The 19,346-nt window shown below is 33.8% G+C and overlaps 2 protein-coding genes across 2 annotated transcripts; one reads left to right on the forward strand and one right to left on the reverse strand.

Moving 5' to 3' along the window:
• Positions 1-4,790: 4,790 nt before the first annotated feature.
• LOC132052308 (serine carboxypeptidase-like 45) lies at positions 4,791-8,298 on the reverse strand. The gene is made up of 10 exons (XM_059443798.1): positions 7,956-8,298; positions 7,738-7,839; positions 7,551-7,646; positions 7,118-7,210; positions 6,942-7,021; positions 6,424-6,705; positions 6,199-6,323; positions 5,821-5,913; positions 5,573-5,690; positions 4,791-5,329 (listed from the first exon to the last, which is right to left on the reverse strand). The coding sequence occupies exons 1-10, from the start codon at positions 8,182-8,184 to the stop codon at positions 5,180-5,182; spliced, it is 1,368 nt and encodes a 455-aa protein (XP_059299781.1). The 5' UTR covers positions 8,185-8,298; the 3' UTR covers positions 4,791-5,179.
• Positions 8,299-15,183: 6,885 nt separating this feature from the next.
• On the forward strand, positions 15,184-16,931 carry LOC132052309 (uncharacterized). The gene is made up of 5 exons (XM_059443799.1): positions 15,184-15,469; positions 15,549-15,698; positions 16,276-16,349; positions 16,427-16,595; positions 16,692-16,931. Exons 1-4 carry the CDS (start codon positions 15,422-15,424, stop codon positions 16,560-16,562), a joined length of 408 nt encoding a protein of 135 aa, XP_059299782.1. The 5' UTR covers positions 15,184-15,421; the 3' UTR covers positions 16,563-16,595; positions 16,692-16,931.
• The last annotated feature ends 2,415 nt before the right edge of the window (positions 16,932-19,346 follow it).

The raw sequence follows: 19,346 nt of genomic DNA on the forward strand, positions 1-19,346 counted from the left end.
TGCTAATCTTAGCTAAAAGATGACATAATTAAATTAGAATATATATTAGCATGTTTCTTCATTGAAGATGGAATACTATGTAAGTCGGATTGTGTTTGATAGACACACTTGGAGATGAGTTCAGGAGTTCAATAGAAGCAATACTTAATTGAGATGTCAAAATGAAAAAGAAAAAAAAAAAAAGTTTAGGAGCCGCATATGCATTAAGCGTAATTTAAAGTTGTGGTATTGTCCTGGTCTTTCTGTTTTCTTGTAATCAGTAATTAGTAATTAGTACACAAAGTAATGATTAGCAAACTGCCAAATATCTTGACGAGATAAAATCCAAAACCGCTACTTTGAATTCTAATGTCTTCTTTTTTTCTCCCCTGTCAAAAGAAAATAAATATTTTTGTTGAATATTCTTATACACACCTTCAATAAAAAAGAGAATACATGTTTTTTCCTGCATCTTTCAAAACTCTTAAATATAAAATAAAATACTTAATATTAAGATATAATGATTACTCGTATTAACTTTCTTGCATTTTGAATATGTAAACTATTTGTATATTTCTTAATTAAAAAGTTCTGATATTTAACATGTAGGAACTTCAAATTTTATTTTATTTATTTTTTATTATTTTGCTTTAAATTTTTTAAATTTACTTAGTATATAAATATTCCTTTGTGTGGGATTTTCATTATATAAAGGGTTTGAGTGTTGATTTGGAAACGTCGGAATATCGTTATATATGTATGGGATTTTCATAATATATCATATATAAGTGTTTAAATTAAAAACACAAAGAGATCATATATCTGCATTTTGAATCACAATATAAGAGTATTTAGTGCAAGTTACTCTATAATATTTACTTATTTTGAATTTTGACTAATTTACGATAAGTTTAAGGGATGGTCTTCCTTAGATTTCATGGTAATATAATGAACTGATCGACAAATCCAACTTTAAGAGAGTAAATTACTGTATTACAGCAACAGAGGTATAAAGAAGAGGAAAACGAAATCTTATTATATTTAGATTGGCGTGAACAATGGTACAATTAGCTGATAGGAGTACAATAGATAATTATTCATAAAAATTAATAACTGAAAAATAAAATTAATTACCTGCTATAAGAAATTAAATTACACTTATAATACAAAACTACTCAACACTATATATATATATATATATATATATATATATATATATATATATATATATATATATATATATATATATATATATATATATATATATATATTTCATTTGATATAATTAGTTTTTTACCACTCAAAGTTTGAATTCAGCATTACATTAGTGAGCTGTAATTTAATACGTCGACTCATGCAAACATTATAGGAATAAGTAGTAATCAACATGTGAAATAATAGAAGAAAGGGAAATAGAGAACGAACTCTTAGGTAGCAGCCAGTGCATGTGATTGTCTTGTCTTAGGAAAAAGAAGAGGACTCAATCTGAAATGTCTGGTCTTAATAAGAAAAAGGTGCTTGACTTGCTTTCTGGATACGTAACAACGGAGACGGATTCAAAATTTTCAAAATTTCAAGTTTATGCAGTGATTTCAAGTTAATTAGTATCATATTTAAATTTACAGTCAAATATATATAAATATTTAATATAATTTCTTTTAAGTATATCAAAGATTTTAGATAAAAAGATAGTATAAAGTTCACGTATACTCATACCGACCCTCTAACAAGTTAACTACGATTCAGAATTTCATAGCACAAAAGGAAGCAGAAGTTATATTTCCTTCATGTTTTTCAAGTCAAAAAAGATGTCTACTTTTCGAGTTAATTTTGACAAGTCGGATGAACTGTGAGGTTTTATTCCCAGAGGTTTTCGGGGAGGGGTTCATATACATGAGAGAAATTTAGTTTGAATTATTTATTTATTCCTTACTCTCTTAGGAAGCTTTTGTTTTCACAATGCTACCAAATAGTTGTCCAATTACAATATTTATGTGTTATAACACGTCTGATAAAGTTTAGTACGCTTCATTATGTTTATTTGTGTGCTAAACATCGTTGAGAGTTTGAATCTTTTATATTTTCAGAAGTGACAATTTGTGTTTTAAAGAAGGAAAAAAGCTTCTCCCTCCAAGTAATGAAAACGATTTGCTAAAAGAATGACAATTTTAGGAACAATAATAATTACAGTATATCATACTGGTGCTTAATTCAGAGCATCCTAAATTTATAATGAGCCAAGAATCTCGTGAGGCGTTTCAATTTTACCGCCCCAATTCTCAATTATAGAAGAAGACTTGAATTCTGATGGGCCCCAAAATCCATGAGAGTCCAGCAATGCTCCTTTTTTCACACGTCCACTGTCACTTTCCGGTAAATATTTGTCCGCATCGGGTGTTTACACTTAACTAAACAACTAAGTTTACAGTTTAAAGTGACAATGTGTATCACTTAACCATGGTTAAGTGATAAAAAGTGTGTACATAAGACACTAGTCTTACATTTGTTAGTTTGGTGTAAACACCCTATGTAGGTAAGTTTTTACCTTTCCGGTTTCCCAATTTTCCTTTTTGTTGTGAAAATTTACAAGTAAAGAGATAAAAGCACATATTTCAAATAACTAAAAATTAAATGTAATTTTCAGATATTATAGGAATTAAAATCAAAATTTATCAACAATGGAGGGATCAAATATGTTATATAAATTGTGATTGCAGGTAATTTTTTAAGGAAATAGTTCAAAGGCAATAGGGTTTTTGGTTCTTCATTTTCTACATATTATTGTATCCTGTTGTGGAGGGAATTGAATTATGGCCAAAACTTATGAACTTTTCAAACAACCATACAAGAGGGAGGGGGTAATTATAATTAATAAGAGCTGCATTTCAGAAAGTATAATCTATGTACAAGGACCGTATATAGAGCAGCAGCCTTCACAATTTCTTCCCTTTCCTCGTGAATTGTGATTTGTTGCTTCTTGTTCTGAAAATTACTCAGTTTCCAAAACAAACATGATACAATAAATTTAAAAGAAGACCATTTAAATGAACTACAGTAAAAAGTTATACACATCCGATATTTAATCACACCAAACTAATGAATAAACAAACAAACAACAACAACATACCCAGTGAATCCCACAACGTGGCGTCTGGGGAGGGTGGAGTGTACGCAGACCTTACCCCTACCTTAAGTAGGAAGGTTATTTCCGGATGACCCACGGCTCAAGAAAAAGCATAGAAAAGGTCAAATACGGGCAAACAATTCAAAGCAATTATGAAAATAAAAACAATGAAAGTAAATAAGTCATTATAAACCAAACTAATGAATACAAAACATAATTATGACTAAGTGCTACATAGCGTGTGAGTAGTTTCTAATGTATTACACTGATTTACAGAACTTACTGTTGTCACGCACATGATTTACATTTACTACTATTTATTTGCTCTTTTTTTTTTTTTTTTTTTTTTTTTTTTTTTTTTTTAAATTTCTCGACTACGTTACTTTCGGTCCTGTGAAACATGCTTGACATTTTACGAATTCGTATATCGATAATTTTCTTGTTATACCAGGTCTAATGTTTGCTCATATATTGTTCAATCTTACGGACAAAACATAAGACCATCGTATAACATTAGCACTAACCTACAAAATGTTAAACTATGGCCTAGCGTTTTCTCATAAGATTTTCAATTTGCTCAAAAGGGATCTTTAACCATGGTATAAAATGTTCATAAGTTATAAAAAAGTCATTTACTAAATAATTGTCCTGAAAATGAATAGCGTTAACGGGTTAAATGTCACTAATAAAGGGCCGGACCCTTAACCTTGGGCTGACGGTCATTAAGACAAAGGGCCTGGGCCAATTCAGCATTTTGGACCCGTAACCGGACTTGGCCAGATATAGTTGTTGACGGCCAATTTGCAGGATTGTTCTTCATTGGGGATGGTCTTTAATTTTTGTCCCTCAAATTGGCGGTCTTTAACTTTTATCCTTCATTAAAAATCTCTTGATTTCGGGTTCAAACTCCTCCTTAAAAAAATTTGCAAGGTAGAGTTTGGATTCGCCAGGCAGAATTTTGGCCTTGCCTTAAGGCAGCTAAGTGGGCAGGCAGAATTTGCATGGGTGCATGCATGATTTTGCCTTGCGAATCCAAACATCTGGTGATTTTTTTTTTTTAACTGAGGTAGGATTCGAACTCACAACCTCGGGGTATTAGGCGAAGGGCAAAACTTAAAGACCACCAATTTGAAGGGCAAAAATTAAAGACCACCCCAAATGAAGGACTTGTCTTAAGGAAAAGGAAAACCTCTGCCTTTAAGGCAAAAGTCTGCCTTAAGGCAAAATTTACTCTTTGCGAAGTCTTGCCTTGCGATTTTTTTTTTTTACTGAGCGGGGGTTTGCACCCAGAACCTCAGGGTATTTTCGGCCACTTTTTAAGCTAATGACAAAAATTAAAGACCAGCAATTTGAGGGGCAAAAATTAAAGACCAGGGCCTTTGAAGGACAATCCATGCAAAAAAATGAAAATGATCATTTATTATTGTGTAATTCATTTGGTTAATTTGTAAAATCTATCTACTTAGAAAGTTGAAATTTCATAATGTTTGAGGTTTTTTTGGTTTCATTTGGTATTGCTTTTTCAGTTACTCCGATATCTATTTATTCTTAATTCGTATTTGATTACAATTTATAAATTTAACATTATAAGAAGTCAAATTTACTAACTGAGGAAACTTGATGTCTACTAATCCGACACATGAAGTATGAATTATGAAAGATCCAACATTTGGTCATGGTGGACCCCTTTGTCACTCTGAATCTATTTTCTTTATGCTACCGAAAGACGGAAAAGGTTGCTTTCAACAAAACTTACAGATGCTTTTCCTGCATTCATTTGCATTCCAGCCAAACTTTGAAGAAAGAAAAAAGAAACTAAATTCACATAGGAGGCCCTAAAGATCACACATTTTTCTTCCTATCACAACATTTCAGACTCTTCTAGTCTTCTTCTACAGTAACTTTTTTTTGATAATCGTGGCGTCCTGACCAGCTTGCGCGCACCTCGACATCTTCTTCTAATCTTTACGAGCAAAAGCGAAAAAACCAAGATCCTTTTACATTTAATTGCGAAGTGTATGCACATGAAAGACCTATTTACTCTGGCTGTCCATCATCATTCACCAATTTGGGATCTTAGAATACTTCAGGAAGTGCCCTGCCTTGAAGAAATGACTTGAACAGAACAAGTGATCTCTCTGGCTGAGAGAACGGAGCTTCATGAGCAGCACCTCTAATGGTGGCAAATGATAGGATATTATCATACACTTGAGTCCAACCACCAACCTAAAACATGGGAAAAGAGAAAATAAGCTTCTTCTTGAAAGTAATGCTATTAAACTAAAAAGAATTAACCTAAATAGCGGCCCATTCCAGTGCACTTAAACTAAAAATAGCCCGTGGATGTATAATATATGTATAGCCATGTATACTCAGTGTATAATCTATGTACAGCGTAAACAGTGCATTCGACCAACTATTTGTGTAAAGATTGGCATATCACGAAATGGACCAAATGTGAATTTTTACCTGCTTCCCTGCAAACCAAACTCTATAGGGTACAGTAGTGTTCAGCCTCATCTGTTTTGCTAGTGTATGTACAACGGAGCGGCTTCCGGTCAATGGAACAACAGAATCTTGATCCCCGCTGTTTGTCAAGAATTACATGTTATACACTATGATCTTGAATCAGAAGAGATTTCAAGAAATGACAGATCTATTTACTAGCATTGGCATTAGATGTAAGATTATAATATTGGGTTGTACTTTAAAAATACCTGTAAATTAAGACTGGAATTCTCTCCTTGACAAGCAATCCTACTATAGAGATGGTTGGTATCTCTATGTCAAGCAATTGATAATCTAGAATGCTGTGGCAACAGAATGAAAAAAAAAAATCAGTGAATCTTCACAAAATAGGTGGACCTTTAAAGGTACAACCACAGCTTGTAACTGTGTGATAGCTTTGTATTGAGTTGATTTGTAGCAAGTGATGTGGAGAAACAAGTTCATTTATATTTGAAAGTGATAACTTTTCTTAATTAAGAGATTAGAAAGTGAATAACTTTTCTTAATTAAGATAAGCTTGTGGATTGACAGATACTCAGACACTATATCACACTATTAGCCTTTTTAGCTAAGCAAGAAAGACTCACTTGCTGCAAACATCCCAGCTGTGAACACCAACAAGCCTGGCATGCAGAGCCTTCCTCACATCTTGTCGATTTAAGTAATTGACTGTTTCATCATCGATGCAGACATCTATCTTCTCAGCATTTTCCTGTTAATTAGAATCAAAACACAGTCAGTGTAGTTCACTAAGACATTAAAGAAGCCTTACAAATTAAAAGGACATCAACACAGTTTAAGCAATTACTTACTTGTGGACTAATAATTTTGGACTGAGAGAGCACTGATGACATACAGACATCCAGGGTAACATCATATTTGTCCACAAATTTACTGGTTTCTCTACTTACTAGGCTCATGACTCTTGAACACATTGGCGATACATTGTCCCTGTAGTACTCGCTCACATAGCGAGAATAATTACAAAAGGAAGTGAACATTTTGTATGTAGAGTCTGATATTAGGCCATGAGACCAGAAGTACTCAGCCCTCGAATTGAAGTCAGTGGCGAATTCCAGAACCGGATTACCCAGCTGCCATGACAAGAAAGAAAAAAGAAAAGGATTAAACAAGAACTTATTTTTTAATCTCATGCACTATAAACACAATCCATTTGATGAACTATTACTCTTTCTAAATTTAGTTCTACATTTCTGCCCCCCCCCCCCCCCCCACCGAGTGTGTAGTGGCCTTTTATTAATAATAATTAAAAATATAATCCCGAATAGGGATAAGTACAAGCAATAAAAATTCATTTTAGCATACTTACTGCAACTCCTTTCAGATTGAACAACTTCTTTTTGTTGTTAACCTCAATCATGAGCTTAGCAAGTTGAGGTACATAATGGCCTGTAATCAACATACAAAAATATGAGTAAAAAATATTAGCCCAGATTTGGCACTTCAAAAATTCATGTTAATCAATATGCCTAAGAAAAAAAATACCTGCATAACTCTCCCCCGTTAAAAACAAATTGTTGTTTCTATACTGTGGGAATTTGTTGAACCAGCGTTGCATGAACACAACATTGTCCCTAGCTTAAAAACATTAAGAAAAATACAAAAGTTGAACAGCTTTAGGATGTATATAAAAATATAAAGCAATTAACAGTTAAACTTCACAAAGACAAATTAGTAGGATTCCAGAATCCTCATCAACGTGTTCCTTTTCCTTTACAACAAAAAGAATAGCTAGTTTACTACTCCAATCAGTAATTAAATGGTGATGGGCATCACATGGTCATTATATAAAATAATATAAAAACAGAACAAGAAAAGAGCAAACTTTTGGAGATGAACTTTAAGTCTGAATAAGAAAATTTAAACGTGAAATGCAAGTAAGCAGATGAAACTATAGTCATCAGTAGTTAAAACTTACCTGTTATCTCATCATTAACTGTATCATAGGAAGAAGTATTAGTTGAATAAGAAAAGCCAACCCCAATTGGAGACTCCAAGTACAACATATTTGCCTCTGCATATTCAAGAAAGAATAATTTTTTTTGGCTGCTTAGACTGAATATATCCAAATCATTTAGAGAGTAAAAAAAGTGACAAATTTCCACCTTTGTTCCAGCTGTGTTCATTCTTAACAAGAAATTGTCCCCTTGGTCTAAATGGACCATTCTCAGAGAATGCACCTACTCCCACAGAAGAACAACCAGGTCCTATAAAAACAAGTGAAAATACTTATAGTTTAAAACTTCTTCAAGAAACCGAATGGCAAGTTTGTATAATGAGTAAAGACCCTAAGTTTCAAGAAAAGCAAGAAACTTTTGTGTACCTCCATTTAACCATAAAACAAGAGGCTTGGAAGCTGGATCTGTTTCTGCTTCCACAAAGTAGTAAAAGAGAGCTTTTTGTTTTTTGTCATCAACAGTGACATAGCCTGAGAACTGTTGAAATCCCACTTGAGGTTGTCCAGGCAATAGAATGATTTTGTCTGGATGAGGAAATGCATTCACAATTCCTACAGAAGCATAAAGAAGAAAGAACAAGACAGACATAGCCATTGCTTTTGAAGTTTGCAAGTCCTTGTTGGAGAAAAAAAAGGAGTTTGAGTGACAATACTTGATAGAGGTGAGTTATATACTGTGGCTCATTGGAGGGGAGAAACAGAAAGTCATGGACTTATGAGTGGGGGGCATTAAACAAATAGCATGCCTAGTCCAATTTACTATAGTGTTGTTAATATAATCAAAATGTCATATTTTCTTGTCTGCAGGCGTGTAAATTTTTTTTGTTTTCCACCTATCCAAGATTTAAATTTTATGGGTTCAACCTTTAAGGTTTTTAGTATTGAACCAACTACACTTCTAAAGTTATGGGTTCATATATAGTAGTACTACTTAGTACAATTTTAGTGGATTTTTATATTTAAATTTATGCTTTGTGTTGAAAATACTAGATTCAGATGACCCGGAAAAGTTAAGTTGCATCTGCCCCTGCCACCCTGTGTTGGTATCCGCATTGAGGCTTGACTAAATTTGGATTTACGCAAAGATGTCTTACACTGGGGGTAAACCGCTCCCTAATAAAGACGAACTCATATCCAATGAGGTTCGTATTCGATACCTTTGATTAAAAATGAAAGAGTACTTATTACTCTACCACAATCCTTATCGGTGTTGGCATGTAAATGTTGAGCAGAGAGGGACATGTACTAGAGACCAAAATGACCAGAGATAAAATGGAGAAATTCTTAGCTGGTCCCCATGTTGTGTACATGGGCTGCGTCAACAGATTCAGCACTCAGCAAAGAGGAGTTGTTTTCTTGAATGTGAAAGGAGAGTGTAGGGACAGTCGAGACCCCAGGTGTCTGCTTTTTGAATTCTGAATATTTTTCTCCTACAAATTTATACAGCTTTGATTACTGGTTAAGTTTTCAATAAGATGAAATACAAAGTGAAAAATCAGTATATGCTCTGTCACATTCTGGGTTATGTTTCTTTCTACAGAGTAGCTTTACATTATAACTTTTCCATGTCTCAGAAAATGTAAGAAAATGACCAGAATATTGTGTCAAGTCTCCAGAGATGAATCTTTTCTAACCTAACCTTCAAGGATAAAATATACTACAGAATCATAAGGTCACTTGAAACAAATACTGTAGTTTTTTCAATGGCTTGGATATGGAAGGTCTTTCTTTTTCAGTAGAATTTCACCTGCTATAATCCCAATATACTCAACTTGTATACACTAATAACAACCGTAATTATAATTTCGGACTTATAACCAAGATAAACAATCTCACTTTCTATACGGGATATTAGTCCTATAATGTTAGTAGGACTGCTTATTGGGCGGATAATTACGCTTAACGGTTCGGCTTATCGGTTATCGACTTATAATATATTAATCCGCTAGCCAACCGATAAGATATCGGTTGGTTTGGTGTCGATTTAGAAATTATCGGGCGGTGTATCGGACGATGTGTCGGTTAAATCTAAGAGAAAATGAATACTAAAATCACAACATGTAGTCCAGCTTTCACCGATGAAATTAATACCACAACTTCCAAATCTTTCTATATGCCATTGGTATGCACATATGGAGTATAGTCTTTTAGGTAATTATTATAGAATTATATGAGTAGTTTGCGGTGATTTGAGTAGGTTTAAAAAGCACATATGGAGTATTGTCCTTTAGGTAATTATTATAGAATTATATGAGTAGTTTGCGGTGATTTGAGTATGTTTAAAAACCATGGAAATAGTAATTTTCTCCAGTAGAACAATTCATGAAAGAAGATGAATAGACTGATTTAATATGGGGGTGAACGAGAGCTGGGGCTTCTTTTTATAAATTTCAGGTGCAGGTGTAAATATTATTGATTCTATCAATGCTCAATTTTTTTAACTCTCCCAACTCTCCCTTTTCCTCCCTTGGTGACTCGAACCCACAACTTTTGTGTTGGAAGTGGAGGGTGCTTACCATTTGAGCAACCCTCTTGTCATCAATGCTCAAAACTTAAACTATTAAGTAATGTACGTTCATTGTGATGATAGCTTAATCAAACTTTTCATTTTGAGTTTCGGACCTCAACATCCGATAATCCACCACTCTATTCTCTGTGCTCTTCTTCCTTGTTTTTTGTTTTTTAAAAAATCTCTATATTTTTGTCTGAAATGATAATTTGTTGTTTAGAAAGCAAATTCTGTTGTTTAGAAAGCAAATTCCTTTTTAGCATACAAATTTTATAAAATATATTTAAGGCCTCTCAATATGGTTTTGCCTTAGGTCACGAGATCCGTTGAGTCACCCCTGATAACAATCCGTGCATGGTTAATCACCACATTGACAATTCCTACATTATTGATCCCTGAATAACTTGGTTCCAAACCAAATAACCTCTTAACAATTGAAATGCGTCTTCCTCTAACCTATTAGTAGGTTATCTTGGGTCTATAAGCTGTTTTAACAATAAAAACAGCAATGTCTGTATAAGTAAGGCGAGGAAAATATTCTGGACTTAGAGAGACATTAGTTAAAACATTGGAAATTGAGAAGTGATCCAATTAAATTAATCAAAAGTTGAATCATGGCATATACTCCCAAATCTAATACAGCAGAGGCTAAAACATTATCTTTATGTACTTATTAGATTGAAGGCATTATATGGTCTTTGAAACTTTACTTGAAAAGGGTGTCTCTATAATAATGAGGTATCTAAACCATCATGAATTTGTCACTATGCTTTTCACGCACTTACAAAAACCCCATTATAACGTCTAACTTACAGGGTCCCCCCCACCTTCTGAGATAACAGAAGGAGCCTTTACAAAAGTTGGAAAAATTAACCAAAAGTTGCATTTTTCTTTAATATTTCCTTTTTTCCCACTTGCACAAGCACAACAGCCAAAAAAAACAGATAGACTTGAGAACTTAGACCCTTTCCCCACTAGAGCTGTAAAAAACAATGAGAGCTTTTGTAGACCTTTTGGTTGAGATTCAAGTGTATATTTGTTCGTATAGTTTAATACGTAGACCGTTGATCCATACGATATTAATTCAATCTTTTAGGGAGAAGGTATATCAAGGTTGCTTATTAGGTAGGGCTTAACGTGTCTGTTTATGTGTTAGCACTAGAACACTGAACTTGCTCATTCTACCTTAAAAATCTAACAAAGATTTACTAGTGGACAGCCGATCTGCCCTGCAATGCTCATCTCGTCCTTTCAACCGGTGGTTAGGTCATGTCCTCGACGTTGTTACTTTTAAGAAATTATAATGCTCAGAACAAGTCTGCGGTAACAGTAGGTCGTTGCATGGCGGCTAAGGGACAAACTAGGAACGATTTTTTCAAAGGCTTTCCTTCGGTGTTGAGCAAGCAACTCAAAGTTGGTGGGGAACAAGGGGAATTAGATTGTTCAATTAAAACAAATTATTGCGGTGGTCATGATGAATCGAATTATCTATAATTATCTGAGTAATGAACACAATACAGTGTTGGAAAAGAAAATGGAACATGATTGCATTTAAACAATCTTACAACTTTAATTGAACACACTGAATAGATGTTAACACAAAAGTCAAAGACACGTAGAATTTGTTTATTTTTGCTATCTTTAACCTTCCCTAACTAACCTTGAAAATAAGTCACCTAATCGTGCGACAAATTAAAAGTCCAAACCAACCAGTTATTAATTGTAGGGGGGGAATACCAATAAAACTTGTCTTTAGTGAATATTGCCTGTAACCACGCCGCTCACGCCGTTGATAGGATTAACTCTTCCATTTGTAACTTTGTATTCATACTAATTAGGATTGCCGTTGCGCAACGGACATCCCTTCTTTGCACGCTAAACGCCCATAAGTTGCTCTTTTGTTTTCTTCTATCTATCTCCCCTCCCCTATTCATAAAAAAATATTTTCAGTGTTTGGGTGGTAAGTGAAAAACATTTTCTAAAAGAATATAATAAAACTATTAGCTATGCTCTTAAGAGATGGCTATGTGAATTCTTACTATCTCAAAAAAATTAGAGTCGGCTATGTGAATTCTTACTATCTCAAAAAAATTAGAGTCGGCTATGTGAATTCTTACTAATTATATTACTCCATTTAAACTCATCTCAGATTGTTTTTTAAAATATTTTGAAAAAATATTAGAGGTACTTTGTATTTTTATTGACGTAAATCTCTAAAAGAATAAACAACTCTCAGAAAAGCATAGGACGTAAAATAAAAGTACTAGCATAACTGAAACATATTTTGAATTAATAGATATCTCTAATATACAATTTTTTCTTCTATTGTACTCTATATTCACTAAGTTTGCATGTGTCCCAATATATTATGGGTCTTTCGAGATAATTTTTTTCTTTTTCCAGAAAATATATATTAAAAATTAACTATAGTATTAGCAAATTGGGTAAGGTTTTAATGAAACTTAAAGGTATTAAAGATCAATAATAATGTATGGTTGTGGGTTGGAGATATTGATCTGAAATTAAAAGTTATGATAGTTAGGGCTGTGCATGTTAACGGTTAAACCAATAACCCGAACCGATTATTAGATTATTGGATTAATGGGTTGGGTTAATGGGTTATTGGTTCGGGTATCGGGTGGTGTTCTCTAGTTATTGGAGTATCGGTTCGGGTCTCGGGTTCACCACTTGTGTTAACGGGTGAACCGATAACCCGATAACCATTTATTTAATTACAATTATACCTTTTCATATATAACCTTTCATATATAATTTGTGGAGTCCACTGTCCAGCGTTCCATATAACCCTTCCATATATAATTACTATGCCTATTATAGCTAGATATGCTTTTTGATTTAACTTTGTGGATGATTTCTATTACCTAAAAAGGAACTTGGTATATTGTATAATCACCATCGCTTGTAAGTGTGAATGTAGGTGCAAGGAGTGCGTGCACAATGAGTTTAAGGACTAAGATGCCTCAATAGTCTGATAAAGTTCTAGTCATGAACATTGGGACTAAGGAATAGAAGTAATCTTTTTGGCATGGCTCCAATTGATCGAAATCGATCCGCAGCCTTGCCACCAAGTTAACACTTGCTTATCAGTAGGCTAATAGTGTCTTCTGAGTTGTGATGGAGCAAAGCTGCAATTGATTTCTTTGAATGGTACATTTTTATAGCTAACTGCTGCAGGCACTTTCTTTTGTAGCTACTTTATTCATTTTGCATCTCGTTAATTCGTTTTTGATTCTGCTTTGAAGATGGGTTCTTTATTCTTGAAAAAATTTCGTGTGAGATCTTAACGGTTAAACCGATAACCGAACCGATAACGATCAAAAACCGATTAACCAATAACCCAGTAACCGATATCTTAACGGTTTTACATGTCTACAAACCGATGACCGATAACTTTTAAACCCGAACTGAACCACCCGATACGCAGCCCTATTGATAGTTATAAGGATTGACATTCTTTGATAAGTAAGAAAAGTTATTTTTCCACTTTTGATGAAAATATTTTTCTTGAAAAACAAGTATGATTATCAAACACCAGTAAATGAGTTTTTCAGAAGAAGGTTTTCCCAAAAAAATGAAATTTGTCATATCAAGCGCATCCGAACCTGTTAGCACAATAAATAACTATCTTGATGGCAATTTCGGAAAGTGTAATATGTTTCTAATTCGGATAAAAGAGAAATGTTACCGAGGTTGAAAGCTAGTTCTGAAACTTATCTACTTATGAGGCCTAAAACTAATTATATAAAACCTGATATAAAAGAAGAACAAAATTAAAAAAAAAAATCTTCCACTTCTACTTTTAAACTTATTTCAATCTAAAATCACTCTAGTTTCCAACTTCTTTGCCGGATAATGTTTTGAATTTTTCAAAATTAATTTATTTCTATAACAACCTACTTATGTTTAAAGAAGAAAATGAAATAAAATACAAAAATAAAACCTGCATTTTGAGTGAAACAATTTCAATATATAAATATTTATGTTAATAAATATGTTCTAGATCAAAAAGTTTTTGGGCCATAGCCCATAACTCGATCTCGGCCTCATCATGGGCCATTTCCACTTTTAGCCCTCCTGTTTTGTGCTGGTCTTTAATTTTTGTCCCTCAAGACAAACGACTTTTTTCGCGAGGCATAAGATTATATTTTCGTATCATAATATCTCATAAGTTATGCCCGTGCCTTAAAGAACTGTGCCCTATCAGACATAAGTTCGATTTTGAAGCGCAAAAATTAAAGACAACTCATTTGAAGGATAAAATTTTAAGATCAGCCTAGTGAGTGAAATAATGAGAAGAAACTGTACGGTTTGCTCTTCAATTTTTGCCCTTAGCAATTGAACTTATGCCGAGCTAGACATAAGTTCTTTAAGACCTGAGGCATAACTTATAATATATTATAATGCGAAAATATAAACTTATGCTCCGCAAAAAAGTTGTTTGTTATGAGGTGCGAAAATTAAAGACCAACACAAAACAGATTTTATAACGGCCCATTTTCAATTTACGCGCGAGTTTCTTCTTCTTATTCAGCTTTTGTTTCCAATTTCAAATAAGCAGCGAACTCGTTTCTCCTGCGAAATCGATGTAAGTTCCCCTTCTTTTTCCTCTCTCGCTTCCTTCATGATTTATTTTTGCTTGTTATACAAGAAGTGCATTGGCAAAATTATGGAAATTCAGTTCATTGTCAATTTCTTGACTACTAATTTTAACAATTGTCCAATCGATCGCCGCCTTCATACGTTTTGTCCTCTAATAGTGAAATATTTCAAGAGAATTTACTCACTTCTCTTTAACTCACAAGTACAACAAGTGATTTTATTTTCTATGTAAGCGTTTGAGCTTGCATTAATTTCAATTTTCTCAGCCTCGGGATGCACCGCTGTTTCCATTTCAGTAATTTTTGTGATGATTTGACCATGTTTTTGCCTTTACATTGATCCGTGGATTGTTTTGATGAAAACTGTTAATTATTTCATGACACACTGATTAATAAATCGGTGTTTTCTATTTTGCTTTAAAGCTTCACAATTAAATTCAAAGCTATACTCTGAATATTTCTTTAATATCTGATATAATTGTGTTTGCTTGTTTCATTGACATATGAATTAGTTTGCACAGATGAGTTCGTAACTGAATCCTCAATTTGCTTAGTCAAGTATTAGCATATCAAATAAATGAGCAAGCATCTGAGATATATCACTAATTAGGTTTCACATAGTTATCTTATTCCTCTTCTTGTTTTTTTGACAACTTCCTATACTTGTCATATTTTTGTCCAGTTTCTGAAATTACAGATCCACAATGGAAATAGAAGTTGCTGATCGCACAAATAAGCGCATGAAACCTTCTGTATGTGCTCTATTCACCTTTAAGTTTTCTGAACACTACTATTTGATATTTTGACTGACTGAAGGTAATCTGCTATTAGGTGGAAGGTAATGAAACAACAGATAGCGGTATTGAAGTTGCAAAGGATGCAGATGAAGAAAATGCATCGATACCCGTGCTTATGGCTTCTGAACAAATGGAGGCAGAGATTGCCAATATTTTTCAAAAGATGGAGCATTTTACTAACCTGGTATATGTACCAACTATTATATCCAATAGATCAAAGTTGGACATGAGTACGAAAAATAAGAAGAGATGGTTGAAAACACTGCATAATGAAGTGTATGATGGAATTTTGATGTTCTTACAGCGTTTTGAGTATATAAGTTAGCTAGGAAGTCTGTATAAATCAGTGTTGTCAAAGGCTCACTTAAAATGCGCTCAAGTCTTGAAGCCAGGCTCTGCGCTTCGTGTCGCTTAATTGGCGCTTTTGGTGTAGCGTCAAGGTGCTAATTCATGTTCACCTTCACCTATGAGTTTTTTCATTAAGGTCACAACAATATGTGTAAAGCTTAATTATAAATTTTCCATTCTTTTGTCCACTTAATGATTGTTTCTGTTTGTAGTTACATTTTCTAGAATTACATTTTCTTTTCTTCTTCATTGACACTTTTTTTTGCTAAAGCCCACGTTTTAGCCTTAAAGCTCCAACACACTTTGGGGCATTTTTGTGTTTTTCGATCTTGACTACTCTGGTGTAAGTACTGATTTGCTATAGTTCCACATGTCTATATGGTTGACATTCTTTCTGTTATCAATTTGACTAGGTATCTGAACTGCTCGAATCAGGGAAGTCCATGCTTAAGGATCTGAGTAATGAATTTGAAGAACGACTGATTCAGTAAGTGAAAGTTGAAACCAAATACCAAATACTTAAGACAAGATTAGCCCCGTTTGCTGAAGCATATTTGTTTGCAGAATACACAAGGAACAGATGGAAAAGTGGCAAGAAGAGATTAAGGAAGTGCGCCTGCTTGACACAGCAAATGAGGAGGCTGATTCTCTCTTGCTAAATGCTAAAACTCTACTTCAGAATGTCCATGGTGAATCCTGACCTTGTGCCGTAACTGAAGTAACTTTCCAGGAGGTAACTTATTTCACTGTTTGCTGGGTAATAGACGTTTTCTGCATTAGCATCTAAGTTCTCAGGAAAAGTAACAAAAACGTTTCTCATGTTCCACAGGGGGAAAAGAATACCTTAAAGGAAATTATTTGATGAAAAGCTGCTAGCTTAGTTTTCCATGTGACAAAATTACAACCTAGGACAACTTTGGTGCTGTTTATCGTGATCCTGGATATAATAAATGAATGCAGATAACATCACGTAGCTTTTAGTTTTCTGATTCAGAATTTTTAAATAAGACTGCAGCTTTCGTGTGGAACTCTTTGATGCTATATTCAATTGAGATTTTTTTTCCCAGGATATTTGAATTTTGTTCCCAATCTGATGTCTTTTGCCATATATGTTGCCACGTAAGTTGCTTAAAGAAGGCTAGATATTCTTATAAGCTTCTTTACGCGCTGCACGTACCTCTATAATGACTGCACGAAAACGAAGTGCTCTTGCCATTTATTCCATTGTAACTCTACTGCTTAAGAACAGGGATTCAAGAAATGAATAGAAAAACTTATAAATTGATTAATCATTTATTTCAAGGAATTAACTGGTCCAAGTGGAGGGCCGTTCGATAAGGAAAAATATGATACAAAAGGTAACATTCAAGGTATTTTTGTTGGCAACTTCTAATGAGAGGCAAAATAAGCGTGATAGAGTTCAGGAGCACAATTGAACCTTTTTCTGTTTCCTCTCTGTCCAAAGAAGAAGAGAAAAAACAGAAAGAAAGAAAAGCAAAAACTTCAGGCAACAAATAAGATCTTGGCTCCGCCGGAAGTATCTGTATACAAAGAACCTTAACCAATAACGATACAACATATTCATGATAAATTTCGACATAAGCATAGTGGACTTCTGAAGTCTAGTTTCTGTACAAAATACTCTCTATTTGCTATTTTGCGGTGTTTATAGGTATTGCCGTGATTTCATCTCCTTATTTTAAGAGGCAAACGAAGTGAATCTTTTTTTAATACCAATGCACAAAGAAAGAGAAAACGGAAGGTAACGATCAGTAGGGAAATACACAGAATTTTGCTCTGCTCTCAGCCAGAATCTAAATTGTCAGCTTGAAGTTCTCAGCAGAACTTATAGAAAGAGGGATGGACAAACCAAAATTAAACAGAAAGCAACGAAGTGAAAAGAGACTTCCATAAAACTAGAAGATCATGACCATCAAATAATTACAAAAATCATATTTTATATGGAAAATAAAATCCAACAATAGACCCTATTGCATGACCTGCAATCCTGTACTACAATCTAAGATAGCAGCCTTCAAAAACTAACCATCTTAAATAAACTGTCTACTTCTAGGTAGCTAGTTGTCGCCGACGAAGATCGGTTGGCCGGATTTTAGTCCAAGGCGTGATCTAGAGTGTTGCCTGGTCACAGCGTCCCTTGCTACAGCCATTTTCATCTCTGGTTGCCTCAGATACCAGTCTATGATATGGTTCTTGGACACTTCTTCCTGCTTAATCTTCTTCACTTGGCTGTGAACAAGATGATAAGGATGATGACGATCACCCTTATGGTTTTGTTCCAATCTCTCTTCTTTCTTTGCCATGTTGCTCTTCTTCTTCTCCTCCATATGAACTGATCAAATAGAAAGAGTCTGTTACCTTATATAAGACTTTTGAAATGTTATAATGTTATAATGTTAAAATGTAGTCCTAATATTTTTAGTGAGTTTGGCCCCCAACCCCTTAATATAGTCACGAGTGCTTAAGAGGAGTGGGGTGGGGGCGGGGGGAGGGGGGGTCGTGATTCATCAGTCGGTAAAAGAGGGGAACGAATCAAAATGTGGAAATTGCTTAGTTTATTGCGTATTAGATGGGTAAGTTCACAGGTAAGACGACTGTTTAAGACCATATAACAGGAATATTTGACCGAATCTTAAGCTTCTAACACCACGCGTACTCTTCAAAATCTGCCTCATCATTATCATGTTTTGGATAAGTAGTAAAAATCGTAAAAAATTTATCACGTTTTTAAATCGATATAAGTAATAGATATTTTATCTATCTTTAAATAATTTAAATTTGATAGTGTAATATTTTTATTTTATTATATTAATATATCAAAGTTAAACCACATCGTATTACAACTCCATTATTATAGTACCTGGCTTCTCTCGTGAATAATGGTCAATTTGATACCTTTTGGTAACTAGTTATGGTTAGATTTACTATCAACATATAAGCAGTTAAATTATGATAAATTTCTTAAACAATTAATCCCTCCGTTCCAATTTATGTGATATACTTTCTTTTTTAGTTTGTCCAAAAGAGAATGGTACATTTCTATATTTAAAATTAATTTAATTTAAAACTTTTTTTCCCTTAATGAAATGAGTTACAACCACACAAATATTTATGGCTTGTTGTAGACTATAAGTTTCAAAATTCTTTCTTTCTTAAACTCAATGCCTAGTTAAACTATATCGCATAAATTGAGACGGTACAACTTTTACATATAGTCTATTCCTACTTGTTTCGTATTGACTATTGAATTAGTTTATTGTTACATTTTTGTGCTTGATGGTGGTTTGATTCTTTTCACTTCACGCGTCTTTAAATTCAACTAAATTTCCTTAAGTTTTTCTTTTGGTTCATTGGAAAAAAGATTTACAGTTCCTAACGTGTCAACATTAGACTGAATCGAGTCCTAGGTTTGGCTGACTTTGGTCAAAAGCAAATATTCTATGATTTGACCAAGCAGTTTGGT

This window comes from Lycium ferocissimum, chromosome 4, assembly GCF_029784015.1.
Source record: "Lycium ferocissimum isolate CSIRO_LF1 chromosome 4, AGI_CSIRO_Lferr_CH_V1, whole genome shotgun sequence".
Classification (NCBI taxonomy): domain Eukaryota; kingdom Viridiplantae; phylum Streptophyta; class Magnoliopsida; order Solanales; family Solanaceae; genus Lycium; species Lycium ferocissimum.